Below are 12,521 nucleotides of genomic sequence, written 5' to 3'. Positions count from 1 at the left end.
TCTACATGCAGAAATCCAAGCATGTTGTGGAGGTTTAATCAGTCTAATCAGCATCATCCACAAGCACAAACAGTTTCAATCATAAAGCTCATCAGAAACAAAATGCTAATGACCTCATTTGCAATCATGATGCTCTGGTTTTATGCAGTTGGATTGCAACTGACTCCAGCAGTGAATGACACAGTACACACGTTGCTTCAAAATGTAACAGACCAAAGTACCATAAAACTGGTTAACCTTTATGAAAAAAACTTATTTGGCTATTACCTTCTTCAATCACCTCAGGAACAAAAAAATAAAACCTAAGAAATAAGCATACTTGTGCTATAGAACTTAGGCTTATACTAAACTAGTGTAAAATCATAGACAAAGGAGAGAAATCAGCACTTGTGAACCACAATTCATTTGCCCCTGTGGAAGATGTGTATGCTAGACAAATAATGCCCTGGAAATGCCCATTTCTCTGCACTGATTATAAGGGAGCCCTGGGTGACCACCTCAAATGGAGACATTTGCAGCTGCTCAGCTAAATCCCATCCTACCAGTCAGTTACTAAAAGCTTATGGCAGAGCGAACCACTAATTCCACATCTGCTCAGTCATTCAAGCCATGGCACTGAAGGGCTCTCAACCCCATCCACCTTCCCAGCGTTTGAAGTTACACATCAGCATCTCTTGCAACTAGCAGAGCATTTGATTCCTTCAAGCACCTCTGGCCTTAAAAACTTCAGTGGCTCAGAGGATGTGATGTTACTAAATGTGTAAACCACTTCCAAATCAAAAGAAGTCCTAAATCATGTTACAAGCTGCCAGAAGAACACTGAGTGGCCATTTGTTTCATGGCTCTTCTTTTCCCATAGATGGCTCTAAAGCAGACATCTTAAGCCTCTAAGAAGACTGCCTGATGTCCTGTGGGTCATATGGAGCCACATATGCATTGATGCTTGTAATTCAGGAGTGTTCATAAACAACAAAATACAAACCCAAAGAACTTTGTTGGAGGACTTCACTGTAGAATTCACTGTTTCTTATTATGTCTACATGCTCCATAATAAAATGGGTTCCTGCTGCATCTAGTATGGCACATATGTGTTCTACAGAAAACAATGATAGTAATAAAGAAAAACTCCTGTGAGGTCTATTATGGGACCAACTTGAATGGTGGGTCTCGGACTCTATATTCTCAAACTTCCTAAGGCTACTTGCCAATACAGCCCAGCTCATCTTTTCTCAAAAGAAAAGAGAAAAATTGGATGAATGAAAAGCTGCTGCCCCAAAGCATAAAGAATCAAAAGGAAAACGGAAAACAGAAAAAGAAAAGGCTTTTCTATGCCCACTGTCATCATACTCATTTACCCATGCCACATATAAAACAAGCCTGTCTGCAAACAACAGGCTATACAAAGCCAAACCACAACCAACTGCAACCCAGAAATGAGGATTAGGGCTTGCATCCGCATGGTAAAAAAGAGAACAAATGGAGTTTGATTATTTCAATTAAGTACTGTGACACAATGCTTACAAAGGGACCTCATGAATACATTATATGAATGTTTCCTCTGAAGTGCTCCGCTGTAATTTAAAGTCACATTTATAGCAAGACCAATACATCGTTTATTGTGTTGTACAAAAAAGAACATTACAGCCAATCTCTTGACATTTTTCCACCCTCTTCTATGCACGGCATTGTAATGCAGTTCAAGGTTTAATGCAGACTGTTTTTTCTCCACCGAATCTTTGAATGCCTTGAAAGGTTTTTAATAATATTTTCCATTATTAAAACATCTGGTCTGGAAAAGCAATAATTAGTGGTTATGGCTGACTGAAAGACTTGGCATGGCTGGTAATACCTGAAACGTCGGATCATACAGACCTCTGGGAAGTGTGACTGGAACTTGGGTTCCTCGGAACAAATTCTCATAAAGCTATTTTGTACAAAGGGTTCTGGTACTAAGTCCTGTGGGAAACGCTCAGTAGTATAGTCAGGGAACAGCTCTTCAAAAGCCTTTGGCACCGTCATGTTCTGTCGGAGTGTTTTGTTAGGATTAAAGCAACCGGGAGGATGTTCCTCTAAGTTGGTCTGGTACTTGAGCACTCCCCTACAGGAAAACAAGAATAGCAAAGACACTGAATTAACGGTCAAAACCAAGTATACCACATTAATTCAGAGAGGGGTTTAGGAGGCAGTCACAAGGCTCATATTCTGTAAGAGTATTTATTCCATTTGCTCTCAGGACTTTCAATGAGATCGAAGCTTTGCAACAATACAGCCCTCTGTCACTAAAGGCAAGGTTTAACTTTTCCAGCTCACTTGGCACTCTCCCATTGAACAGCCTCAAGCTTAATACTGCTTGAAAGAGGGAAGAGATTGCAGGAGCCTTGAAAAAAAATAATCACATTTCCCATTCCATCACACCCTGGCTGTTTTCACCCATCCTTTCTTCAGTCAGCAAACCCTGCTTTTAAGGCAATCTGGAACAGAAGTGGCCTAAATTGCCAAATCATAACTGCAGGACTTGTTTCTTATCAGGTTTAGACACAATGGTATAATTTGCTCCTTTGAATATCACATTATCAAACAGAAAGGAAAAAGAAAGTCCTGTATGATAGCCAAGGAATCTTTCTTGCAAATTATTCAGCAGGCTCCATACTTGTTTTTTAAGCTAAAGTTAAATTTATAGTAAAATGAAGTGAGAACTTTTCAGCTGCAGGTAGAAGCTATGAAGAAAGAAGTGAATACCTGAGATACTCTGGGTTATCTCAACACATGAATGTATCATTGGACGTAGTGAAGAACCAATAATACTAGTGATAAAATTCCCTATAACTACTACTTGCCTCCAAATCTGGATTTGATGACAATAAAACTACAAGAAGGAATGTTTAAAATAACAAAGGGCTAAATGACAACCATATAGGATGGGTATGGGTAGGAAATAAAGCACACTGACACAATGCCTGGTGAGATGTACCCTCTGAGTGCATGGCCATGCAGTGAAGGCTCATCTCAAGGGTACAATCAAACTTAAGGACACATGGTTAACCCTCCTCTCCCCAGCATATACACACAGCAGCAGCGACAGAGTTTAATTTACAGGAAGAGAGACAAGTAGGACATCTGCAATATTCCCAACTTAAATGTGCTCCAACAGGCTACTGGCAATCTTCCCCATTGGAATGCAGTCCTGACAGGTAGTAACAAGCTTCCCACGTGGTCCCATGAATAATATACAGCTTGGAAATTAAACCTCCTCACTCTAAACTCCATGTCCAATCCTAGGAGAATCACCTGGGAAGTGTCCATGTGCCTACAACCATGCTTCTGTCTGTATTTATTGCCTGATCATGCCTATCACTTGCATCTGGCATCACTGTCAGTCACTGCATATTTGCAAAGTGACAGATACCCCTTGCATTATGCTAGTTCCCTGCTCCATAAATACTATGGTGCCTCATGGATTTAGCTGCAAGTCACAGCACATGCGATATTCTTCCAATCAACCTTGTATGCATGCCTGACAGCTGCTCCCACAGCATCGCTGTTCCCTGAACATCCCCAAAGAGGATTCAAAGATTTCCTTGAGACACGAATAGCTGAACTGCAAACATGAGCATTCCCTCTCCAGTGATCTCTAGTTTGTTTAAGCTATTGCAAACATGCTAACTGAGTGGCAAACTGGGATGACAAAGCTGTCTGCTAACAGCAGCTGCAATGACTCCCATTTCTGAAGCTGTCAAGGGACAGCAAGTTGTCTTACACACCCAAGAGCAGCTCCCAGAACAGATGAGTTCTGCACTACTCTTAAGGAGCCTAAGGTATATCCTCATATACTTTTTTGGTGCAATACTTCAATACATAAAAGCTCAGGATGGATATCAGTAAGTAGAAGACAGACATCTTTACCAAACAAAACTGTGAGAGACAAAAAGGATAAGTAATGTGAAAGTGTCCTTACAGGCTGAACAACACAGCATGCAGGATTTACATGGGCATATATCAACTTCTGCCCCAATTTTCCATCCCCAAAACAGATAAAATTCACTTCTGGCTAAATCTGGAAAACATACACCATTATTTCTTGAGATACTTAACGATGATAAACTAGAGGTCAACAATTCTAAGTGGTTTTATAGGGAATAGCTTCTCATTCCCTTCTGCTGCACAGCCCAGCTCAAGGCAAGTTGCTTGAGGGAGTCTGCTATAGGTAAATGTGTAGATGGAATCTTAAAACTTTTCACCCTTTGGAAGTTAAATCCTTGGATAACTTCACTGGCAGCACAGATGCCTTACACTCAGCTCCTATGCACTAGCATAACCTACTTAACTCCACAGTAATACCAAATTTGGATCAGCTGAGAATCTGGCTCCAAATGGTTTGTATGTTTGACAGCTCCTTACATTTGGTACTAGAAACATCAAGTTTCTATTTTACACAAACTATTTTCTGTCGTTGCTATTACTGCCTTAAAATACAGATAAATCAATGTAGATATGCACTAAGCCTTAAGCCACTGAAATGTTTGGAAGTCATGTTGAAGTACAAGAGTAATGGAAGCTTTTAAGGATAGTTTCCTGATAGATTCTCCTTTCCCTAACTGCAGGGACGAAAGAACAAACCAATAACATATGACAGGTGACTTATATCACTTTATATACTGCTGAACAGTGCCTGGCTACCCTGAAGAAGAAGATACAATTAAAACATATCCATAATCATTGGAAACTAAACAAGAATCCATGAATACTGTGGAAATACTCAAAAAGGGAGAATCCCAAAACAGGTAAATCCTCACCCAATCTGCCACAGGAGTTGACTTGCTCTGTGGAGTAACTGGCCATTCACCTGCAAATCTCTAAGACATGCCATGCAGGAGTCATTTGGGCACCTAAGTGTGGGTATCTAAGCTTCCTTTATTCTCAGAAGAAGAATCTTCTAATCACTATCACCAATGGGGCCCAGAAATCAGCTCACTTGAGTGTAGATCTTTGTAGCAGAAGGTTAGTTGACACATCCTTCAGGCTCCATTGACTGCATTTATTAGAACTCATTATACTATAATGGGAGAAAGACACTTAGAAAACATGTAGAGAACTACATTTCGGCATCTTAAACTTGAACTGACTCCCACTCTTTATGACTCATTCTGCTCCCACTTTTAAAGACAGTTCTTTTTGATGTGCACTGAACAACTTTCCAATTCAATACTAAGGAGGCTGCGTACAAGATACTTGTTTAACGCTTGGTGTATTGCTGCAGCCTTGGCTTGCAAATTTCTCCAATTAGACTTCTTCCTTCATGAAGTGGCAACATGAAGTGGTTAGGAATACAGTGGGCAAAGGGTAATGTATAAGGAGACAAATAAGACTGTCCATGAAAAATACTGGAACAGACTGCCTAGGGAGGTTAGAGGATCTCAGCCACCAGGTTTTTTTCAAGAAGCCAGACAAATACCTGTCAAGTATAATTTAGCAAAAGTTCATCCTCCTCCAGGATGGCAAGAACAGGTTAGATCCACGCTCCCCAGATATGAATACGGCAAAATAAGTAAATAACTAGAGAACTGGAATTGTGTCCAGGAGTTCCAGTTGTTTTGAACTCATTCTTTCAATTCATCAGATCCCAAGCTGTGTGTTATGTTCAACAACATGCTCCTACTGTGATCCTGCCACCTAATTACCTTTCACTGTTTACTTTAAGTGTCGGTGCTCAGTGTCGCACAGTCCTTCCAGCCCCTTGTGTTTCAGTAGATGTTTGACTACATGGAGAAATAAACCTTGTTCAAATGCACCTTCCTTTCCCTGTACCAATCTCTGCAGCTACTTCCACAAAGGAAACTTCAGAGATTTTAAACGACCAGATTTTCACACAGCATAGCTTGTGGAAGCTGCTTTCCCTTGTGATAGAGCTAGGTTTTGGTTGTGCCTGATATAGACCTGACCATAAGCTTCATGGCACATGTATACTGACTGCTCTGACGCTTGTTAAAACAAGAAGAAAAACTAGTAAATATTGTATCATAGAAATGAGAAAGAAATAATTAGGAAATCAGGGAGAGGCTGCTCCTTCCCCCTCCTCAGAAGTCAAAATGGAAGGTAGAGAGGAAAGAGAAAGGGATGAACAACTTTGCTTCACAGTGTCTCAGCAGCCAGGTAAGAAAGAGCTGAAAAGAAACAATAAAGTTGTCTTGATTTCCCACCAGAAAATGGTAAAATGAACAAGGAATAAAGTTGTAAGTGAAGAATTCTGTGCTAGCTGGCTGTAGTAACACACAGTTGTCAAAGCCATAGTGTGAAGTTTAAACAAACACCTGCTGAAAAACTGAAGGGGATAACATCTTGTCAGGAAGTTGGCCCACTGTGCACAAGCAAGCTCAGGAAAGGCAGCAGTCAAGGGAACCACTCTTTCTGATTGTGCTTCAGGAAAAGGGATGGTGTTTTCCATTTACTTACCCAGAAACATGCAGCATCAGCAGCATATAGAAGACAAAGAAAAGGTTGTGTGTGTACCAGAAGATGTCATAGTTTGAAACCCTGAAAAGAATAAACCATGGTTCAATGCTGTTTCATTCAGATGGAGTCACCGCTGATTAAAAGTGGATCTGTGCACACAGAACATCATCATATACCACACAGTCATGTAGGACACTCAAAGCCCAGTATGTATTCCTACAGGCACACTGTACTTGCAAGCAATTAAGTGCTGAGAAGAACAAGTGACTGGCACAGAAGCAAAAAGCTGAGAAAGAGGGAAGAAGAACATGGAAGTACAGAGCCAGCTGAAGAACTCTTCCTATACTAGGAGACTTCACTGCTCTCATAGCTTCCACTTAGCCCTTATCAGATCCTTACAGCTAGAATAGTTCTTCAGTCTCCAGGCTCAAAACTCAACCTCTTTATAATGAGTGCCTCTCCTTGTGTTCTCCCTGCCCCAATACAGGCCTGTGGTGTTTAATGTTTCACTTCTAGCACAACATACAAACAGGTAATGTAGACAACAGCAGAAGGGTGGATGGGAAAGGCAAAAGAGACTTGTGAGGGTATGGAGTTGAAGGAGATACAGGAGGATAGGGAACTAGAGCAAGAAGGCAACAAGAGGACTGGTAGGAGAAATCTCAGGCAGGAGATGACATACAGTGGGGCTTAGAACTGTTGGAGGAACAAGAACATTACCACTGTGAAGATCAGGAGAGGTGAAGGGGAAAGATGCCTTCCTTTCATCAGTAATTTGTTAAGTAATGCAAAAAGAACCAAGACCAAAGAAAATATCCATCTGGAACTGTTTTCTGTTAAGCTTGTTTGTTTCTTCTTGAGTAAAACAGTCACCAGAAAAGGAAAACAACCAAATGGTTAAGAAAATACTCTACTTCACAGCACACAAGTACACCCCTCCCACGAAACAGCATGGTAGGAAAGTCCCTTCCAAAACCAAAAAACCTACCCCATTCATAAGCCAAAACAACTCTTAACTAACAAGCAACCTTAACTCTGAGAACGTAGTGTAAGAAGGTACTCCTCCAACATAACTAACTTTTGTCTGAACTTTCCCCTTTACGTAAACAACTAACTACCTTTGCTTCAAGACATCTGAAACGTACATTGCATTTGTTTCTGTCTCACTTTCTCAAGAGAGAAAAATTAATGTTAACAATCTGAGGGCCACCAAAGTAAAATCCAAGCAAGGGCAGTTCTAAGGAACCCAGCAGCTGGGCTCTGAAACCTGCCCTTCACCTGGCCATCCTTCTCCCATTCAGCACCACACTAACTCTCTTTCCTCCCTGAGGCTGCTCAAACCATATCTAACTACCCACCCTGGTAGTATTTCCATGCAGCCACTCAGCATCAGTAAGGAGCTGTGAGAGTGAGCATCAGTAAGACAGATCCAAACAATACTTACTTTCCTCTTTGAAAACACTAGCAGCTAGTTCAATCCTCCTAATACTTATTCACAGTTTACTGAACAAGTAAAGGCACAAAAATAGGATAATCATGCACAGAAAAATTTCAGGAAGAACATAAGAAGGAAGCAATGATTAAGTAGATCAGCGTGCAAGAGCGGATTTAGGGCTGAAATCCAAGAGCGTATAATAGTCTTCAAATAGTCTATTTCTAAAAACCCCACTTTCTGATAGGCAGTGAACATTCTCCTAAGACTACAGCGTGAGCTTAGCCATCATAAGACACATGAGAATCCACAGGGAAACAGATTGGAAAGGGACAGAAAGAGGCACACAGAAGCTTGTTTCCTTAGGGAAGAACACCACAAAGACAAGCTTGAGCCATAGGCCTGAGAGAGAAGCCAGGATAAAACTTCTAAATAAGAATTACTGCCTGAGTACCAGGAGATGCAGACGGTCTCTTCGGGGCTTTGATTCTGCTGGCTAAATGGCACAAAGATGGGAAAGCGCTTGTGCTTATAGTAATGGAAGAAGGAAGTAACAGGCATGTCACTTAAAAAGATGGAAACCTTTGTTGTGTGAACCCCTGAATTATTATTTTCAAGAATATGTTTGCAATTAGATGTATCTTCCCAAGTTTCCCAATCATTAATAAGTGCTGTTCTTTTCTCCTAATTTAACATGGCCTTGGAGAAAACAGGGCTTTGTTCTGGCTCACTGCTGCAGAGTGAAGTAACTGCTTTATTTTTCCATCTTCCCAAAACCAGCTTTCTTTTGCAAGCAGAGCCATCTGTGTGGACTATGTAATGTGCAGCCATGCCTGACATTCAGCACAGCAGTCTTATCCTGCACTTCTGCAGCCACATAAAAGTCTCAGTCTGGAAGTATCTCTGTCTACAAAAGGAGTACAAGTATTCCAGAGAAGGGCCACGAGGATGATCAGGGGACTGGAGCACCTCCAGTATGAAGACAGGCTGAGGAAGTTGGGGCTGTTCAGCCTGGAGAAGAGAAGGCTGCGTGGAGATCTCACAGCAGCCTTCCAGTATCTGAAGGGGGCCCATAGGGATGCTGGGGAGGGACTCTTCATTAGGGACTGTAGTGATAGGACAAGGGGTAACGGGTTAAAACTTAAACAGGGGAAGTTTAGATTGGATATAAGGAGGAAATTCTTTCCTGTGAGGATGGTGAGGCACTGGAATGGGTTGCCCAGGGAGGTTGTGAATGCTCCATCCCTGGCAGTGTTCAAGGCCAGGTTGGACAAAGCCTTGGGTGAGATGGTTTAGTGTGAGGTGTCCTTGCCCATGCACGGAGGTTGGAACTAGATGATCTTAAGGTCCTTTCCAACCCTAACTATTCTATCATTCTATTTGCTGAACTACTTTCCTGAATCAGCACCTGATAACACTGCTGCTCTGGAAAGACAGATTTAGTTCAGCAAAGTTTAAAACCACACATCTAGCTCACATCAGTCAAGCACCATTAATGTTTGAAGGTATGGAATTAAAATATCCTTCAGTGTTAGCTGAATTGAGATGAGGTATTTACATAATCACTCTCTGAATCCACCAGAGACTGCTATAAAAATCAAGGGACATTTTATATGCTTCAATTGCAGAATCCAAGCCTTAGAAAGGCTATACTAGTACCGGTCACTCAAATGTACTATAATAGGTGCAGAATGGAAACACATTGGAGAGTCAAACATTTGACATTCCGAGTCAATACTGCATTGCTGTTCTGACTTATAATCGGCATTAAAAAGAATATATCTGACAACCAGAAACAGAGCTTTAAAAAAGCGACATTCTACATAAGTAGCACAATTCTATTTCTGGTTTTCTTCACTGCAGCTTTTTTTTTGTTGTTGTTTCTGTTTTTTTAATTTGGTGAAAATAATTAATAAAGTTGCCAACTTAATTTAGTTCCAGTGTACTTAATTTAGGCACTGGACAGAGCTTCCATATGGTGAGTTTACTGCCTTCCCTGTACAAATAGGAGAAAAGAACTATTTGAATTTTTAAAAGGTCCAGATTTTTAACTGCACATTCCTCAAACGGTATTTTTCTCTGAAGGCAATTTAATCAGGTCTTGTGATTATTTGAATACAAAATCCACTGCTATAATTTACCCACAGCTAGTAAAGAAATAGGGCAAGAAAACTGCTACTTTTAACACTCATTTAAATGCTTCTTGCCTCATATTGCATTTACTCTTCATTCCCTCTGATCAGTATGAAAATATGATTATTCAAATGGAATTTTTCAGCATAATAATCAGATTATGTCTTACCTGATGGCATACGTAGAAGCTGTACACATTAGGAATAACACTAACACCATAATGACTCCAGTCAGACCTGGAACTAAAATGGACATAACTTGCATTTGAACTGTGCAGAGATATACTTGTTCCTATGACATATTAAGAAAGTGGAAATATTAGGCATACAAATCATGACTCAATCAAACTCTTGCATGCATTTATCTCCTGAAGACAATTCATGTATCAAACTAGACCGGGAAGAAGAGATGTTGTGAAATTTCCCAACATCCCAAAGAAAACTGCCCTTTTCCTTGCATTTCACCATGCGCCACTAACTTCCTATTAGGCTTTGCTCCTGTACTCTGTTGCTCATAACATTTGCCTATAAGCAGGTAACCAAGAACAAATCTTGTCTATTTGTTAAGAGTGACTGCACAAGTTTCTACACCTCTTTTTTACTCGAAACCCTAAACTGTGTTTATCATGACAATTAAAAACCTGGTCAGGGAGAGAATTTCAAGCACATCAATTTCTATGCAAGCTGTCACTACAATTGTTTGCCAACCCATTTCATCCTGGAATGAGAAAGGGCCTGAAATTGCTCTCCATGGCACTGTATCATGCTTGAAATTGCTGCCCATACAGCAAGATGTGTGAGAGTAATCCACAGCCAGCATTTCAGAAGGAAAGGTTAAAAACATTAAGGACTGGACTCACCTGCTCAGTGGCAGACTTCTATTAGAATTAGTCTAGCCTCAGCTCTTTTTTAAGTGAAAGGAGAGAAATATTCCTGCAGCATGATTCACCTCTGCCTAAACTAGAATCCTGCCCATAAAATACATTAAGCCATCAGCCTAAAGTTGCCGAAATTACCACTTTTTCTGAGCACCTTATCATCAAAATTGCCATTCCAGGAACTAAGAATCTGAATTAAGAAGCTAAAATCCATGACGCATTGCATCAAAACCTTTTCCTACGCAAAGAATCATAGTCTTTCAGCATAGTCTCTGGTCACCCTAAAAGCCACATGTTTGGGTTTAAAGAAAGTCAGTCAGGCCAATTACAAAAGCTAAATAAGTGCTGGTTTGGTGTAAGAATATGAACACCTAAACCAGCTTTCATGGTTTCATTCACATATTTTAATAGCCCCAGATCTTTTACAGGATCCTACCCTAATGATAAGAATGAGCTAATCTTTTTAAACATTTGACTGGGTTTTTAGACTCTTTAGCAATTTCAAATCCTAGGTTTTTACAAACTTCTCAATATCCACTTGTTGAAAAGTCTGATACCCCAATTCTGATACATCCCAGATCACTTCTCAGTTTTACAAACTGTAGGAAAAAATCTGGTCCTACAATCAATGAAGTTTTGCCATGGGCTGCATTAGAAACAATTTCACTCCGGCATGGAAAGGTTACAATTAAAAGTGCTTGCAAAAATAAGTGCATTTTTTTCCAATTGCCTCCTTCTTCATTTCTTTTTTCTTAATCAGATTTGATGTGTAGCATGCAATCAGCCTCCCCTCTGACACACATACTTCCAATCCTATTGCAGTACAGCCCTTGATCCAGCTTTCTACACTGTCACTCAAGCCAAGGTGTGCAAGGTCACCTATTACATTCAGTTCTTCCAGTTCTCCATCAAACTGCAAACAAGGAATCACTCACAAACTTGCTCCAATTCATCAGTGCATGTTTAGAGTTTCCTCTCCTCCATGTCTCTCTTTTTCCTCCAGTAACTGTAATCTTGAATACTTGTTCCTCCCACAGCTAGGAAGAACATATACATTATATGTATATTATATATATGATTTTATATATATATAATAATAGAATAGTTGTGGTTATATAATATGAATATATAATGATATATGTAATATAAAATCATATCTATAACATACATATATATATAAAGTATATATGTGTGTGTGTGTATATAATCATGAATACAAGGAGGTTCTTTCCTGGACAGATCTGAAAAGCCATCGCACTATAAATTCTTCCAACTCTTTGTTCCTTCTCTTCACTGTGTTAAAAAGAAAAAATCAGCCAATGAATCCAGCTCTGAACTGTTTGTGAAGAGACCAATTTTCTGCACATTTGCACAGCTTCCAGTGCAGCAAAATCTTAGTCCCTGTCTGGGCACTCCTTCAGCCCAAACAATAATGTTAGTTATCAGTTGTTACCATGGGGCATGATCTGAGCAATTTTAAATTCAAGATGACTTACAATCACTGCTTTTTGCAACAGTGTGCTCAAACTTTTCCTGGCTATCAGAGGGTAAAAGTATTTCCACCTTGCAGCTAGAGAGGTCTCAAGATGGCCCCAGACACTAGCACTCTATTTTATGGGGCCTCTACAC

General features: G+C 40.2%; 1 protein-coding gene across 2 annotated transcripts in view; it reads right to left on the bottom strand.

The window, feature by feature from the left end:
* NOX4 (NADPH oxidase 4) overlaps positions 1-12,521 on the bottom strand; it is a 107,119-nt gene that overhangs the window by 78,414 nt on the left and 16,184 nt on the right. For both annotated transcript variants that reach the window (XM_057399021.1, XM_057399022.1), the window contains exons 7-9: positions 10,185-10,257; positions 6,451-6,531; positions 1,873-2,098 (exon numbers count right to left, since the gene is read on the bottom strand). In XM_057399021.1, the coding sequence (XP_057255004.1) occupies positions 1,873-2,098; positions 6,451-6,531; positions 10,185-10,257 (380 nt within the window). The remainder of the gene's footprint in view (positions 1-1,872; positions 2,099-6,450; positions 6,532-10,184; positions 10,258-12,521) is intronic.

This window comes from Pezoporus wallicus, unplaced genomic scaffold, assembly GCF_028554395.1.
Source record: "Pezoporus wallicus isolate ANWC-B61680 ecotype Strahan unplaced genomic scaffold, APGP_CSIRO_Pwel_v1 contig_3876, whole genome shotgun sequence".
Taxonomy (NCBI): domain Eukaryota; kingdom Metazoa; phylum Chordata; class Aves; order Psittaciformes; family Psittacidae; genus Pezoporus; species Pezoporus wallicus.
This window is presented reverse-complemented; position numbering and strand designations above follow the sequence as displayed.